The sequence below is a fragment of the Lytechinus variegatus genome, chromosome 9 (genome assembly GCF_018143015.1).
Source record: "Lytechinus variegatus isolate NC3 chromosome 9, Lvar_3.0, whole genome shotgun sequence".
In the NCBI taxonomy this organism is placed as follows: domain Eukaryota; kingdom Metazoa; phylum Echinodermata; class Echinoidea; order Temnopleuroida; family Toxopneustidae; genus Lytechinus; species Lytechinus variegatus.
The window spans coordinates 34202707-34221313 of NC_054748.1; the positions used below are offsets into that span (position 1 = coordinate 34202707).

General features: G+C 37.8%; 1 protein-coding gene and 1 long non-coding RNA gene across 2 annotated transcripts in view; one reads left to right on the top strand and one right to left on the bottom strand.

The window, feature by feature from the left end:
* The first annotated feature begins 8356 nt into the window (after positions 1 to 8356).
* The window catches only part of LOC121422063 (branched-chain-amino-acid aminotransferase, cytosolic-like), a 42587-nt gene continuing 32336 nt past the window's right edge, over positions 8357 to 18607 (top strand). The window contains exon 1 of the mRNA XM_041616869.1: positions 8357 to 8535. Coding sequence (XP_041472803.1) covers positions 8488 to 8535 — 48 coding nt within the window. The 5' untranslated portion in view covers positions 8357 to 8487. The remainder of the gene's footprint in view (positions 8536 to 18607) is intronic.
* Positions 11975 to 13568, bottom strand: LOC121422064. The gene is made up of 2 exons (XR_005971059.1): positions 12642 to 13568; positions 11975 to 12179 (listed from the first exon to the last, which is right to left on the bottom strand). It is a non-coding gene; the product is annotated as an uncharacterized LOC121422064 (long non-coding RNA).

An 18607-nucleotide genomic window follows, 5' to 3' on the forward strand; every position in this document is an offset into this window, starting at 1 on the left:
AAATATAGGCCTATAGGCCTTTATTTCAATTTCAGTTTCGCTGATTTTTTTTTTTAACTTGACCCCTTTTCACTTTCGCCCGATAGTACACAGTAAAAAAAAGTAGCACGTTAATTAAGCCTGTCATTCTAACAACAAGTTTTTTAAACTATTTTGTAATTGTTAAAACTCTTTAAACTCTCTTTAAAAAAAGTTTAAGCAGTTGTTTAAAAAGTTTAAAAAGTTTAAACAATAGCTGTTAGAGTGATGGGCTAAAACAAAGCCGTGCTTAAAATTTCAAACAACGTTTTTTTTTTAATTCTTCATCCCCTTTTACTTTTACGCATCTTCATCGCCCGATCGTAATAAAAAAAAAACTTTAATTTGTAAATGTGCTGGGATATCCATAGACACTGACTGGCTATCCATATTAATAGCAGGGACCAGCAGAACTGTTCCAAAGAGGGTAAATCATCAAATGTATCATACATAAATAAACAATTTAAGTGCCAAGGCCTATTTTCTGTTTCTGTTGCAATGGTCGTCACAAAAGCAAAGCTTGAAAGTGGGACAGCTCTGGATAATATTATTATAGCCAAAATAATTATACCGTCATAAAACGTGCAAGTGCATGAAGGGATTGGGAGCATGTGTGTGCGGGGGGGGGGCAAGGGAGACAGTCCTTTTTTTTCTAAATCAGTTTTGCGTTGTTTCCTTTTTAAATGTACTTATTATTGTCAATGTCTCATTAAAATAATAATAGAAATGATAATGATAAAAACATTCATCGTTGTAAGGTATTGGTTTGATTGTGATTCTTTCATAGCTCGTTGAAAGGAATAAAATGATCTTGTCTGCATAATTAATGAGTGAAACTGGCAATGCGTTCCAAATATTAGGTTCATATGACATAATATCCAAAATATCTATCATATTCACCCTTTCCCCTTTCCTTTTCCTTCTTGTTTTTTCCTTTTCCTTCTTGAGGGGTCCATATTCTACAAGCTTTGCTTTTCAGTGCACCCCTCCATTCTTCTTATGATATATAATTGCATTGATTTAATTATATTTAATGATATTGATTATATTGATTTAAACTTGACATGTATGTTCAATTATATTTAAATCACTTTCGAATATGTATATCATTTTTTTTCAATATTGAATTTTGTTTATGCTACTATTTAAATTGAATCAATCTATCTTGTACTCATTTGTATTATTTTGAAGAATGAAAATAAATTGAATTGAATTGTTTTTTCTCCTTTTCTTTTTCCTTGGTGACTTGGTCTTGAAACTTTTTTTGGGGGGGCATGGGCCACACACACACACACACACACACACACACACAAACACCTCCCCTATACTCCAGAGGGTGTACATATTATCTTTAGATTGTGCCCAGGGATCCGTTGCAGAAAGAGTTCCTATTTAACATGTTTAAGATCCCGAAGGCGGGCTGCTGATCATGATTGGGTGGAAATAATCGCATTTGTTTGCAACTCTCCGTTTTTCGTGACCACAGACCAGTCCTATAATGAACTGAACTATAGAGGGCGACAATGTCCAAAGCTGCGTAACGTGAGGATTATGAGTTTTTAGCCCTCCAAAAAACTCAACAGGTAGACCATGATGGCCATGGTGTTGGGGGTGGGTTGCTGAAGCATCCCAAAACAATTTTCTTGGGGGTACACTCTAAAAACAAATCATTAGATGACCAATTATTAGGGTCAACTGGGTGTAGCCGTGCAATTGTTCTAGTCATATTTGACTATTTTCTAGTCGTATTTCACTCCAACAGGGTTATTTCTGACCCGAAAATATATCAGTTGCACCCAACTGACTAGTCAGTTTGACTGATTTGTTGTGAGAGTGTACTGAGTGTATTATTCTCCATAGGCAGCATGCCAAAGTATTTTTTCAAAGGTGTGTAAAAATAGATAGATAACCGAAATGGCCTTCATTTAGTAGTGAAACCCTGTTTTTCTTTTCTTTTCATTTCATTTTTTTCATTTCTTTTATTTTTTCCTTTCCTTTCTTTTCCTTTCTTTTCTTTTCTTTTCTTTTCTTTCCTTTTATTTTCTTTTCTTTGCTTTTCTTTTCTTTTCCCTTCTTTTCCTTTTTTTCTTTTCTTTGCTCTTCTTTTCTTTTCTTTACGTTCTTCTCTTTTCTCTTTTCTTTTCTTTTCTTCTTCTTCTTCTTATTTTTGCTCTCCGAATTTCTCGGGACCAATTTGATATCCATTTTGTAGTGAAATTTTTTTTTTTTGGGGGGGGCTTTCAAATTTACATCGGCACCCCCAGAAAAAATTGTTCCCTGGGCCCCTGAGGTAGACCTTATGATTAGGCTCTTATTATTTTCAAAATCAATATTTCTTTGATAAAGCTGAAGTAAAGACCAAAGAACCAATTATGCTTATGCAGTTAAAGCTAGAAACATTATACATGCAGTGAAAAAATAAAACAAGGAGTCTACTCAAGTCCGAAATAAAACTTTAACATTTCCATGATGATTTTTTTTCAGTATTTCTCACCTTATATTTTGACTAAAATGTTTGTTTGCTTGTCTGATATTATGCCTTATTGCCCGAAAATGCAGGGAGGAAACTGAATTTCATAGAGGCTATAATAAATAATGATAAAAATATCATTATAATGGACAGTACTCAATTAGATGAAGTGGACAGACACAATCAAAATTTACAAAAATAGGTGATCTGCTCACACAAAAAGGGACTTTTAACCTCCTGGAACAAAAGGGGCATAACACCACCTTAGGCCCTAAGCACTTTTTATTGTTTGTTTAATTTCATTTACATATTCATCTAATGACCATGTATCAGAAGATTGTCACTAAAGGGATGGTCCGGACTGAAAATATTTATAACTTAATACGAGTAGAATTCACTGAGCAAAATGCCGAAAATTTCATCAAAATCGGAATAAAGTTATTGAAGTTTTAAAGTTTAGCAATATTTTGTGAAAACAGTCGTCATTAATATTTATTAGGTGGGCTCATGATGTCACGTCCCCACTTTCCATTTTCTTATATATGTTATTACTTAAAATCATATATTTTTTCATAATTGCATATATACTTGTCTGTTTCCCTTATAATGAAATAAATTGCAGCAACACTGGCGTAAATTTATCCGTGTTGATGGGTGGGGGGGGGGGGTGACTGAACTATTTTGGCATTTTTTGCAATCATGTATTTAGATATGCAAGGAAATGTCATTGATATGTCCACAGTGCATGGTGCAGGGGCGGATCCAGCTTTCGCCAATAGGGGGGGCCGAAAATATTTTCATCAAAATTTTTCTCGATTAGCCGCTATAATCTGATTTTTTGTTGGTTTTTCAGGGGGTAGTCCTAACTAAAGACTAAAGTTTTAAATATATGTTAGTTTTTATTGTTATAAACAAGATAAGGTATCTCATGTGGTCTTAATATATAATGCGAGCGCGAAGCGCGAGCTAAAATTCTTTGATATTTTATGTCCTTAGAACTGAAGATTCTGAGCAGTTTTTATAATCATGAAAAACAGATAAGTATCCAACTAAAGAATGCGAGCGCGAAGCGCGAGCCGAAATTTGATTATAGTAACGTGAAAAGGGACTCAATTAGGACTGTTTCTAGTGATTAATGAAAAGGATATCAGCAATAAATAATGAGAGTGCGAAGCTCGAGCTCAAAATTTTTGATATTCCGACCTGAAAACTGGACTGTCTAAGCGCGTTTTTATTTAAATAAAGAACAAGCTGTGTGTCTTAAGAAATTAAATGCGAGCGCGAGCATATGAGCTTAATTTTTTGATATACTGACATGATAAAAGAGCATTTTGACAAATTTTGGAAAGAATTTCCAAAGAAGATAGGTATCTCACAAATCAAACAATGCGAGCGCGCAGCGCGAGCTGAGAATTTTGATATAACAATTTGTGTAAATCAAACAAAATAATGAAAGCTTGATGTGAAAATTGATTTCAGAAGTGGATATAATAGGAAGTGTCATTTAATCCTCTTGAATGGGATTCATTACACAGGCAATGCGAGCGCGAAGCGCGAGCGAAATTTTTCATATAAAGTCTATTTTACAATTGTTTCCCTAACCTTTTTCTTGTTTCCTTTCGGGGTCGGGCCGGCCGTTACGAGACTGTTACACATCATGGGTATAATACCTCTTTCTTACTTTTCTTTCTGTTTTTCGTAGTTTCTATCAAGATAAAGAGTACACTTTTTCTGCAGGTTGTCAAAAAATAGGGGGGGGCCGGGGCCGGCTCGGCCCCCTCCTGGATCCGCGCCTGTGGTGTACCGTGGGTCACGGCATTGTGGGGGCACCAGCAAAATTTTTGAATCACTGAGTGAGCGCGCGAAGGGCGCTCATTTGACAGTTATACTGACCTAATTGAGAAATTTTAAGGACAATGTCATTAAACGGATATGTATCTCACTGATCAAATAATGCGAGCGCGAAGCGCGAGCTGATTTTTTTTATATTCACACCTAAAAAGGGACATTATAATCCAATTTGTGTAATCACGATAGGTACCTGTCTTGCTAAATAAAGCGAGCGCGAAGCGCGAGCTGAAATTTTCGCATACTTTACCCCAAACAGCGAGATTTTAAGGAATATATTTTAGGAATCCATTAAGAGTATGCATATCTCACCATAGTCATCTAATGCGAGTGCCAAGCGCTTGCTGATTTTATTAGAATTACATCTGAACACATGAAACACTTTTTGTAGTCATTGCAATCATGATTATCATACGCATCTCACTAATCAAATATTGCGAGCGCGAAGCGCGAGCTGAAAATTTAGACAATTTAGACCTGCCTGAAGTCGGGCCTGAAGTGGGGCATTCTAAGGTTTCTTTGTAGGAAGTAACTGGGACCATACGTATTTCATTAGTCAAATGATGCGAGCGCGAATCGCGAGCTGAAAATTTTTGATATTCAGATCAGAAGAAGGGACATTTTAAGGACTAATTTTAGGAATTCATGAAGAGCAGACATATCTCACCAATCCACTAATGCGAACGTAATCACGGACAGGAAATGTTTCATATATACGAAGACCTTAACATGGGGCAATCACTTTTTGAGTCATATGTAAAAGAAGTATATGTCACTACATAAAACAATGATAACTCAAGTGCTAGGAAATATATATTTGGTTTATATTGACTTGAAAACGGGATGTTTTAGTACTTCAGGATTATATATCTCGTTAAACAGACAATGTCAGCACCAGGAACAATGAAGACGTAGGCCCTGGGCAAATTATATTTCATAAAGTTATGATAAAAATGTTTCTTATGTGTAACATAACATTATGATATAACATAACATTATAATTAATGATATTTTCCTCTTTCCCACTACGTTTCTCTTCCTTTCTCCCACTTTCTCCTTTTCCACTTTTTTTTGGGTCAGCCGATGGGGGGGGGGGGGTCCCCCCGTAGTTACGCCACTGTATGTCCATATGGCAAATACCCCTCCAATATTATTTTTCTTACCCCATGATGGTTCAATGGTTTTATTAGAGATTACATTAAAAAAATTGACTTTCCATCTTAATCCCTTCCCAAAGACCCCAACATTGATGAAGTGGAAGAAACGAGGGTTTCTCTTCAATGTTATAATAAGGACATAAGTATTTCGTTTGGAAATGGTGAACTGACTCTTTATTTGCATGATTCAATAATATTGTTTTATTTGTTAAGCGGTATTCTAGGAAGAATTTTGCCAATAAAGCAACTATCTCTTGTGATTTTTTTTTCATTTCTTTCGTAAAAAGTGGTGGGATGTTTGTACAGGCCACCCCCCCCCCTCCTCGAAAACTTGGGGGATATATCCACATCCCCCGGGATTTACGCCAGTGTCAGCAGCAATAAATATCAAAATGCACTAAATCGGCTGTCAATCCAATTTTTTCTAGTCTAGTTCTTTGAGGAAAAAAATTGAATAAACCTCATTTCATGTATAAAATACAAAAGAACAAGTGGGGATGTGACATCATCAGTCAACCTACTGATTCATGACGACTGTTTTCACAAAATATTGCTAAACTTTAAAAATTCAAGAACTTTGTTATCCGATTTTGATGAAATTTTTGGAATTTTGCTCAGTGAATTCTGCTCATTTATAAGCAATGAATACTTTCAGCCCAGACCATCCCTTATTTAACAATGTACTATGAATAAAAGATGGCGCTTATTGCTTTATTCATGGGCTTTTTATTAAAAAAAAAGTAAACGAAAAAGAAATAGAATTCGGGAGGGGGCTCAGCAATTTGCCCCTTTCTTCGCGGCACCGCGAGCGTGCATTGTAGACAGAATCTACCCGAGAGAGTTCAGTGGCACAAAACAGACAGCTTGCAGCATCAATGGAAAATTTTCAAGTGCATGGACATGTTGAACAAACAACGTAATCTCTCTGTTTAAAAGCCCGCGACAAAGGCTTTTACTCACCTTCTAACAGAGAAAATAGTCTGAATTCATTCAAACTGCGTTAAATCTATTACGTAAGTGTAATCATTACTCTTCAATAATATCTTTACACTTAACAATAATAATTTCTTTGCATCTCAACTAAAATATAATATCATTATAAGCATCGCCTTTTATGCTAATCGATGAAAGTGCATCGTTTATTTTATTTTAATCAGTCGTGTCTGCGATCAAGAATAATTAATTTCGCGGTTGGGAAGTATTCCCGAAGGACATGTCTGGAAAAAAGAGGTGTGGGCTCCATAATGAGGCTCTGCTTCTTTTGATTGGCTGTTATCTTGGGGGCTCGTCTCTGACGTCACAATTGCCTGTCTGCCTCATTCGGTGCAGGTTCATCATCCCACCTGCATAGGAGACAATCTGGGGAGATAATTTATGATGATATATAGCTACATCTTTTTCTGTGGCTTTCTTTTTTCCCCTCTTTATATTGTCTCTCATTTACTTGATAAAGGCGACTACTACTGAACCAGCAGAATTCAGTCAACCAAAATAAATACCATACCCAAACAATGCGATCAATTTGAAAATCGATTTGCCAATCAAGCAAGCAAGACGGAAGGAGAACAAAATGTTAGGGGGCCGGCCCGGGGTGGGAGAGGGAGGGGGGGGGGGGGGTACTCGCAGTGCAATTGCATACAGGGAAAGTGATGCTTAAAAAAAAAACCTTTACACATTGAATTTGAGCTGGAAATCGATCTTGAGTGATGACCTTCTTATTTTTCTACTGTTGTTCCTTTTGTTTTCCAGTTCGTACATGGGTCTCTTATTTATAGAAGAAGAAGATGCTAGGAGGAGGAGGGAGATGAAGAAGAAGAAATAAATAAATAAATAGACAAAATGAAATATCAAAATGTAGGCAACATACCATATAACTTAGGCCCTATATCAAAATTGTTTCAAAGTGAAAAGTAAGAAAAATGGGGGGGGTAGTATGGGCAGAAGGCCTACTTTAAATGTCAAGTCCACCCCAGGAAAATGCTGACTTGAATAAATAGAGAAAAATCAAACTAGCATAGCGCTGAAAATTTCATCAAAATCGGATGTAAAATAAGAAAGTTATGACATTTTAAAGTTTCGCTTATTTTTCACAAAACAGTGATATGCATAGTAGGTGACTCAATATTGATGATGTCCATCACTCACTATTTCTTTTGTTTTTTATTGTTTGAATTATACAATATTTCATTTTTTATAGATTTGACAATAAGGACCAACTTGACTGAACCATATAGTATTAAACAATGCTAATTCCACATGTTCAGAGAGGAATTAATTAGTGTATCACTTGACAATGAGGAGAAAATTAGAATATTTCATATTTCACATAACAAAATACAAAAGAAATAGTGAGTGGATGACATCATAGTCTTCTCATTTGCATACCAGCCAGGATGTGCATATAACTTTTTTGTGAAATTAAGCAAATTTTTAAAATATCATAACTTTTTTATTTTACATCCGATTTTGATGAATTTTTCAGTGTTGAGCTTGTTGGATTTTTCTCTTTTTATTCAAATGAACTTTTTGTTGGGGTGGACTTGTCCTTTAAGTATCTTGAAGGCTGAAGGTTTATAGGTCTAGGACTACCATTTCGCTTATCGTGAGTTTTGGGGCCTATATAGCCTATATAACAAGGATGAGAAAGTCAGAAAAAATAACGGTTTTATAGGTATATCTTTGAGGATTGTTCGACTAGTCTTATATAGTCCCTGGTATATCCGGGTGGTATATATATTTTCCAGACAATATTATGTTCGTTCATGAATGATATGCGATCCCCTCAACGTAAATTGCGTCACGATCCGATACACAGTACACACACACCCACCGTACAACACAGAGCTAACTAGCTGCAGCGTACTCAAGATCGTACTTACGTAGTACATGTGCGAAAATATACCGGCAACGTCTACTTTCTCTGTAACGAATATACTGCGTCGACAACGTCAACAAATTCTTTAAAACCGGAGAAATCGCTTTGTATCACTGAAAATGGCCTTTTCCAGTATGATCAAATATATCGGAAAATCTGGCAGACAGGTATGTATGATTTGGAAGATCATGATTTGGTGATAGTGTTAGGAGAATTGATGATGGCGAGTGAAATCAAAAGTGGATGCAATTGCAAAAGGATGATGGATTGAATGCCGTGGAAATTTACCGGCAGTCTGCAGGTGCCTTGCTGATGCATCGCTGTCGCTGATGATGTGCCGGGCTGCTGCTTGAGTTGTGTCTGTAGTGTACCAGTACTACTACATGTAATAGTGTAGACTGGTCTTTGACTGGAGTTGGATGATGACGGATTATGAAATTAGTGGGGTGAATGATAGAGAATTATCAGAAAAAAAAGGACTTAGGCCTACAGTGCAATTTTTGGAGGTGGACACGGGCGGTAGGGGTAGCCTGGGCCTGGGGCGTTTTGGGGAGTGAAAGTTAAATACTCTGTATGTATGGAGTCACTCCCCACTAACGCCTGGTACTCCTACCTATACTTCCCCACATACGGGTACAAAACCAGAAACTTTCGCCCCCGAGAATTCTACTTTCCCTCTAAAAGATCTAGCCCTAAAACGTACATGGGGTCCAACTTCATTTCCAACATTTCTGCGATATTGATTTCTTTTTAAAGAAGAATTCATTAAAAAAACGAGAGATTTCTTATGAAAAGATGGGAAGAGCTTACGGCCGTGTTTACATGTACGTCGCCATCTTGATTTCTTTGTCTTCCGCTTGGCAACAGCAAGTAAACACGGCCGTAAGCTCTTCCCATCTTTTCATAACAAATCTCTCGTTTTTTTAATGAATTCTTCTTTAAAAATGAAATCAATATCGCAGAAATGTTGGAAATGAAGTTGGACCCCATGTACATACCTTTACCTTTATACCTTTATACCGCATCTACTAGAAAAATACAGTTGTGTCTGCAGTCAAGTTTCCAGGTCTATCTTGTACATGTTTTAGGGCTAGATCTTTTAGAGGGAAAGTAGTATTCTCGGGGGCGAAAGTTTCTGGTTATGTACCCGTACATGTATGTGGGGAAGTATAGGTAGGAGTACCAGGCGTTAGTGGGGAGTGACTCCATACGTACAGTATATAACTTTCACTCCCCAAAACGCCCCAGGCTAGGTAGGGGTAGCCAGGCGGCTTCTTGAAAAATGGCTTCAAGACAAAGTTAGAAAAGTTCTGGTCTGCGTGGCATTATCATACTATCAACAAAGCAAATACAATAGGCTTGACCCTTGAACCGCTTCGTTATGATGTACTTTCGATTAGCGATGTTACAAAATGCCGTTTTGAAGAACAATTTATAGATAAAAAACGATTAAATGATACAATCTAATACGTGATTAAAAATAATTATCATTATTACAATAATTATTTTAATCAAGTTTCAAATTTCATTATTTATTAAATAATTTTTATCTATAAATTAGACCAAACTTCTATGTGTGTACACATACAGGTGTGTGTGTGTAAACAATACTTTCATAATTTACTATACTGTATACACTCACTGCATTGGAGGCCTACACTCATAGAACCTCACCATTACCAGCTTGTGCAATTCTTCTGCATGGACAACCCATTGGGATCATGTTTCCATGATACCTGTATTCAAATTACACAATAGCTCGGTTGCAGAGTGTACATGTACATGTAGCTTAAAGTGATTGGTTAACATTGGTTTGACTTTTAAAAAATCTGAGCTAGAAGGTCACACTTGTCACCTGTGTCTGTGATACATGTATGTTACAAAAATGAAGCCCAGAAAAAATTGTGTTAAAAAATAATTATTTAATGCTTCAAAAATTGAAATATAAAGTGACCGGAAACACCATCTTAATTTCATCCCATACACTTATGTGTAATATTTAGGTGTCTATAAGACGCCTATGTACAAAATCGGGGTTTTCCTTGCAGTTTTAGCCCTTCATTCTCAATAATGGTTGTTTTCAGGGTTTATTAGTTCTAATACATGCACTTGTACACATGTTTCATCTTGTTTTGAGAATTTTTTATATCGGCTGCTCACAAAGTTAAACAATACCTTTAATTCAGTTTTGGAGATTAGTATACCGATACAGACTTGCAATGAGTGAAAGATGTCCCTGCATTCTATCATCTCTGAGTCGTTTGACCCCATCCCCTGCCCCTCCCAACCCCCCCCCCCCCCTGACTTACATACATACATGCATATAAAGTGGAATTAATGAATGAAAGAAATGAAATTATGCCATCTCAAATCCTATTGGGATAACGGTATTTATACACTGTACACTATTTGTTTATATTTTTTTTAGATTGTACTGTACTAGTTAACAAGTCTTTTGAATTCTTGCAAAATTCTGTGCATTCTTTTGATAATTTTCAGTAGTAAATTCATTGTGTTATTGTTGTCCATGCCACATGCACTGTGCATTGTACCTTTGAAAATTACCCAGCATCACTTACATAAAACTCCATTTGTTTCTGAGAGCAGAGTCTTGTCATTACATTAAAGGAGAATGAAACCGTTGGAACAAGATTGCTTGTGTGAGAACAGAAAAATCAAAGAAACAGATCAACAAAAGTTTGAGAAAAATCGGACAAATAATGAGAAAGTTATGAGCATTTGAATATTGCGATCACTAATGCTATGGAGATAGCAAATTGGCAATGCGACAAAGATGTGTGATGTCACTTGTGAACAACTCTCCCCATTACTTTAGTATATATTTCACTTGAATTGCCTCTTTTATCACATCTATCCATAGATCATGTGTTCTTTCTACATGAGGGCATGTAATACATATTTTTTAAGAATACATCATGGATAGAGAGTTTGTATCATCATAAGAAAAAGTAAAAAGAGACATTTTGAGGGTGTTTTATAGTCCACCAAAGGGAAAGTTGTTCATCAGTGACATCACACATCCTTGTCGCATTGCCAATGGGAGGATCTCCATAGCATTAGTGATTGCAATATTCAAATGCTCATAACTTTCTCATTATTTGTCTGATTTTTCTCAAACTTTCTTTATTCTTATTCTTTGATTTTTCTGTTTCTACCCCTACCGAAATTTAAGCGTGCCGCTTGCTAGTAACTAGCATGCGACTAGCAGGGCACTCGCTTAATAAGCGAGTGCATGCTAGCGAACAGTCCCTGCTCGCTAAAAGATCGCTTAACTATTACTCTGCACGCATATCACACGCTTATTAAGCTAACCGCATGCTAGTTACTAGCATGCCGCAAGCTAGTCGCACGCTTCCCGCAAGCTTGGAAATTTCTGTAGGGGTACACAAGCCTATTTGTTCCAAAGGTTTCATTCCCCTTTAATGTTAAAATGACAGAAAGTAGGAAGAATAGCCCTAATCAAAGAAAACAACAATTAACCATCTTCCTGAAATGCAAGCTTCATGTGCAGTACTTTTCAACATACTCTGTACAAAATGGAAATATAAATTTTTTGGTAAGTACATTTAATGCATATAAGATACTTGTGGCTGTAGTGAGGTCGACAACAAAAGACAAGCGAACAAAGGCCTCTACAGGATTTCGTTGTTTAATCGATTAATCTGATATCAAATCCGTACAATCAAATCATGTTGGTCGTATTAATCTATTGAATCCAATTGGTACTTTTAATCCTTCTTTCAAACCAATTCGTTCCTTTAATCTGATTGATATCTTTAATCCGTGAAAACTGTGGAGTCAATGATAAAGAAAAAGGAATCATAAATACCAGCAAAATGAAACATCTTAAATATCAGTAATACAACATCAATCTTTGGAAGACCTACATGTAAATAGTCTAATATAAACTAGATTCCAAATTCTCTCCACTATAGATATATGATTGTTTTATACTCATTAAAGGTTTCAAACTACAAACACAATTCAGCTTTGTTCTCACTACAATTATAATAAAAGTACAAATCAACAATCATTCTTTATATATCATATAATAAATGTAGTACAAAATGTAGTTTCTTGAGTCTTATTTGATTATGAAGGGGATCAATGAGCCTGCTATAGTTTGTACATACATTATACATACTACATACATATTATCATTTGTCATTATGAACCAAGAAAAAGATCTCTAAAATCTCACTTTATGCTTAGACCATAATTAAAAAATATATCAAATAAAACATCAACTAACCTCTTTGCTTGCTTTCTCAAGTAAATTGAATGTCTTCTGAGCCAGGATGTTTGTGATTTTGAAGGGCAAAATCCTGGTCCCTCACACAACCCAATGTCCAAAAATCAAATGCACTGTCATGGTGCTATGTAAGTGTACACATTGACTAAGGGAGTGCTAGATACAAATATGTTAATCAGGTAGTGCAATAGTGAAAGTATATATACAAAAAGTGCTAAATCACTTCTGCGCTAATTTTGGTGCGCTAATTTATCAATTCAGATGTACTTTCATCACATGGCTCCTTTAAATTAAGCATTAATTTACCTCAAGAAAACATCTGCAATGAATAAATCTAAATTTAAGTACTTTCTTGACTACATACATGTATACTTCTAAAAGATAAATTTACGCTACTATATAGACTAAGTATACATGAACGTTTCCTAGAAAATTTTCACTAAATCACATTCCCTGGCTGTAAAATTATACCATCAACCATAAGATGATACACTAAGTACTATATACAAATGATGAGAAACTCAAACTACATCTTTCAAAACATGATAATGAAACATTGATATCGCAAAATGTCATACTTGAATTTTGACAATAATTTACAAGCGTAAATCCAATTCGAAAGTGTCGTACTCGAAAGGCTTTCAATCTAAAACAAAAACATCAATTTACTACTTTTCTGCCTTTCACCTTTTTTTGTATATAGATAAAAACATCAAGTTCACACAATTTGACTACTTCAAGAAATCAATAAGTATTCATAATCAAGAAACAAATCATTTTGGTAGAATACGAACTTGACCTCCAATATTTGTACCTTTCCTCTATTTTCATGGAATATTTATCTAAACCAAGAAAAAAGGCTTCTGCCAAAAAGGAAGACAATCGTTGTTATAAATTTTATAATCTCATCTTCAGACATCATATATATAGATTCAGAGATACGTGTATATAATCTGCATCAATATAATAGAAAGACAAATTGCATAGTGTACCATAGCTCAGATGAATTCAACTTGAATTCAGTCAAAACTTTAGATGTTTTAGATAAATCAACACTCTTCCTTGGAAGATTTCAACATTCTATGATATATACTTATGCGTTCTTCCTGCTCATTATATACATGTATATGAAAATATTGAAATATTCTGAAATACACACAAAGTCATCTTTGAAAAGTTTGAATACGACTGGAAACGTACTTGTTCTCAAGACTTTCTCCACCTTGCATCTTTATAAAACTTTGAAAATATGCAATATACAAAATTGTTAATTTTCTTCTGAAAGAAAATGAAGAGAAGAATATGTCTAATTTCCAGACCGATGTATGTTCGATCAAATTGAATTTGATATATATATTTATGTATGTGTATAAAAAACATGATTAAGCAATTATTCTGCAATAATCAGACTCATTGTCTGAAATTCACGAAGCAATATAGTCTTAAATCAGACTCAGAATGTTTAGAACGACAGTAAAATCAAAGTTTTACTTCAAATTTTTAACACAGTCAATTTCTGTTTCCATAACCCACAAATTGATGTATTCATATCTTATGATTAGTCTAGAGTTCAGACTGTGCTCCAGAGTTCTCAAAGAAAGTTTTGGTGAATTATAGTCCAGATCGAAATATCAAATTAACTTGAAAATTATCAGATTCTCTATGAGCATTTTAGTCTTTCTTAATGAGTCACGTGGCTCCTTGGCTGGGAATTATTCCTGGTCTTCACTCGGAAGAAGAAGAACTAGCTTGTGGATGGGACGATCAAGGTAAGTCACTGGGTTACTTCGTTTTCCCACATTGTCTAATTTTCTGTCTCCTACCATGACCCTAACCTTACGAATGTAGTCATCCTTTGATTGATACAGTTCAACGATTCTTCCAAGAGGCCAAACATTGCGAGGAGTGTTATCGTCTTTAATAATTACCACATCTCCTATTCTCATGTTGCGATGTGGCTTGGTCCACTTCTGTCGCGACTGAAGCTGACAAAGAAACTCCTTCTTCCATCGACACCAAAACTCATTTGCCAAATGTTGTACTCTCCGCCATCGTTTCCTCGCGTAGACATCTTCTCGAGAGAAACTACCAGGGGGTGGAAGAATGACCCTCGACTTTTGAGTCAACAGATGATTAGGAGTCAATGGAGTGGAATGTGTTGGTTCATTCAGGAGGTCGGTGGTTAGCGGACGACTGTTTACAATGGCAGCCGCCTCACACATCAAAGTTCTCAACGACTCGTCATCTAGTTGTTGGCCTGCCTGGTGTAGCAGAACATCTAAGACCTGACGTATGGAGCGGATCTGCCGCTCCCACACTCCGCCCATGTGGCTAGAAGCAGGTACATTGAACTTGAAAGCGATGAAGTCACATCCCTCTTTCAGGAGAAAGTCTTTTACCTGTTTCTCACTGGATTCAGCACATCGTTTGAACTCCGCCTCAGCACCCACAAAGTTCGTTCCCCTGTCACATCTCAATTGTCTTACAGGGCCTCTGACAGAAATGAAGCGTCTGAGACCATTGATGAAGGAGTCGGTGGAGAGGGAGTGTAGAACTTCGATGTGAATACCTCTCGATGCCATACATGTGAATATCAGACCATAGCGTTTCAGTTCTTTCCGTCCTTCCTTTATTAGCCAAGGCCCAAAGCAATCAACTCCAGCATAAGTAAATGGTGGAGCTGGGGAAAGACGGTCCTCAGGTAAGTCTGCCATCTTCTGAATTTGTGGAGGTTGTCGAAGTCTGCGACAGACTACACATTGGGAGATGAATTTCGAGATGAAGTTGCTGCTACCCAAGATCCAATATCCCTTTGCTCTGAGATGGTTAGTCGTCATGCCTCTTCCTCCATGAGCCACCTCAGTATGACACTGAGATACAATTAACTCGGTCAGGTGAATTTGAGGAAGGATGGCAGGATGTTTGCTTTCAAATGAGAGGTCAGATCTCCTCAAACGTCCTCCAACTCTAAGGATGCCATCATCATCTATAAATGGGTCAAGACGACACAAGCGACTGGTCTCCTTGCAACGACGCCTTCTTTCTCTTTCGTTGTGAGGCTTGCTGATCTCTGATGATTTCGCTTCATCAAATGTCCTCCTCTGAATCAGTCTTATGATTTCCTTCTCTGCATGAAGAAGTTGTTCGGTAGTCAGAGGTTCCATCACAACTTTCTTGATGTCATTCCCATCTCCTCTTGCTTGGCAGCATTTCTGTAGGTATGATTTGAGACGGAGGCAGTTCGCCACAGCTCTCTTCGCTCGATACCAACTAGAGAGATGATCAAATCGCTTTAACTCGAGCTCATCTACCCCTTTTACTGAGGCATGGGTGTTGCTTTTCACTTCAGGATCTTTAGGAATGACTGTAGCTTCTTCCTCAGTTTCTTCCGGAATTTCGCTTTCCCAAATGAAGTCTGGACCCATGAACCACTTTGATGCTTCAAGCTGATCGACCGTGAGTCCTCTTGATGGGGCATCAGCTGGATTATCTTGAGTGCTGACGTGCCTCCATTGATTGGGTGATGATTCATCTCTAATTCGGCGGACTCTATTTGCAACAAAGACGTGATAACGCCTTGTCTCGTTCTTGATATAGCCTAGCACCACTCGGCTATCAGTCCAAAAGACCTCCCTATCAATTTTGAGGTCTAGCTCAGCTTGAAGAAAGGCGCTCATCTTCACTGACAGAACAGCTGCAGTCAGTTCCAGCCTTGGTATTGTGACTGTCTTGATTGGTGACACTCTGGATTTGCCCAACACAAGCGTACAATGTACTTTTCCCCTTCCATTAATCATTCTCAGGTAAGTACAATGACCATAACCAAGGTTGCTCGCATCACAGAAGTGGTGTAACTCGACATTCTTGACTTCCCCAAAGTCTTCCGGCTTGTAACACCTGTCAATGGAGACCCTTTCGAGTTGGAGAATGTCTGTTTTCCACTTATTCCACCTGTCTTGAAGTAGGTCTGGAAGGGGGTCGTCCCAAGCGGCAGAAATTCTACAAAGATCCTGAAGTATTATCTTGCCAGGAAGCAGCAAGGGGGCTAACAATCCAAGAGGGTCGTACACGGACATCACGGTTGACAGCACACCTCTCCTAGTCAAAGGCTTGTCTTGGAAGGTCACCCTAAAGCGGAAAGTATCAGACTCGACACACCATTGCACCCCTAAAGCTTTCTCGACAGGCAGGTGATCGAGTAGAAGATTCAATTCTTTCACTTCTTTAGCTCTATCTTCCTTTGGAACTGAATCTAGCACTTTCCTTGAGTTGGAGACAACTTTGTGAACATGAAGACCACCATGTCCACATATCTTCTTGGTCTTTGAGATCAGATCGATGGCCTCTTCTTCTGTTTCTACTGCCTTAAGCCCATCATCGACGTAAAAGTCTCGTTGGATGAACTTGGCTGCATCTTGACTTATTTCATCTGCCATGTCGGTTGCTATCTGCTTCAATCCAAAATTTGCGCACCCGGGCGAAGAGGCAGCTCCAAAGAGGTGCACATTCATTCTGAAGTCAGTAGGCTCTCGACGATAGTCTCCGTCTGGCCACCAGAGGAAGCGCAGGTAGTCACGGTACTCTTTGTTGACATGAAACTGATGAAACATTTCTTTGATGTCACACATGAAGGCTACCTTCTCTTTTCTGAATCTGCACAGTACTCCAGCAAGTGCATTGGTCAAATCAGGGCCAGTGAGAAGATGAGAGTTCAAACACTCTCCTTTGAACTGTGAACTGCAATCGAACACCACCCTCAGTTTCTTTGGTTGCTGTACTCCATGATGTGGAATATACCATATCTTGCCTGGTTCACCTGGTTCGGACACCTTCTCTGCATACTTCTTTTCAAGAAGATTGTTCATCTTTTGTAGGTATTGGTCATAGTAGGTGGCATCATTTTCAAACTTTTTCTTCAGGTGGTTCAAACGTTTGGCAGCAACAAACTTGTTGTTAGGCAGTACAGGTACCTCTTCCTCCTTGAAGGGAAGGGGCATCTCGTAGTGTCCACTCCCTGAAACGTGAATCTCCTTCTCCATTAGCTTAACAAACTTCAAATCATTCTGGGAATAGGGTTTCTGCTTCTTATCAGGAGTGAAGTCAGCTTCGAGAAGTTGGACAACATGAAGAGGGGTGATCTCTTCCTTCGTAGTAGCTGGATGCGTGAAGATCACTTCTGAGCGATGACCTTTCAACTGTACCTCCTCAGATACCATCCGTACAGTTGTACGATGGCTCACACCAATGGGATCATTGTGACTTTCAACATAACCTGCGTTCACCGTCCCAACAATGCTCCATCCTAGGTCTGTCTGGACTGCATAGGGTCCTCTTTCGTCAGGAGAGTGGATGACAGCACGAGGAGCTAGAGCCTTGGCACAGTCGTAGCCGATCAAGAGTCCAATTTCAACATCCTGAAGAGGAGCAATCATATTGGCAATCCTAGACAAGTGTTTGAAGGATCTTGCTGTGTCAGGAGTAGGAATATGATGTCGATCTGCTGGGATAATGTCTCTCGTATAGCTTGGAGGGAGGCTAATTACCTTCTCGGAGTTGTAGTAAGCCTTCACTTTCAATCCAGTCACCTTCTCACAAGCTATTCTCTCATTTGTCCTCGTCATTGTAGAAAGCAATAAGTGTATTTGTACGCCTTTGATTCCCATTGCTTCTTTGGTTTGTGTGAGAATGAAGGACGTATCGGATTGCGTGTCCAACAGCGCATACACTAGTCTCTCCTTACGACTGGACTCGTGTGATAGCCATACCGGAACAATCATCGATGACTTCATAGACTGACTGGAATCTGACTGGGAAGCATGAGAATTTGATTCCAGAGTTTCCTTACTGCTCCTCTCTCTGTTAGTAGCATCCCGTCGCTTCTCTTTCCACTTTCCTTTACATACGGAGCATGTATTTCTTTTCTTGCATCTCTTTGACATGTGTCCCTTTCTCAAGCAACCAAAGCA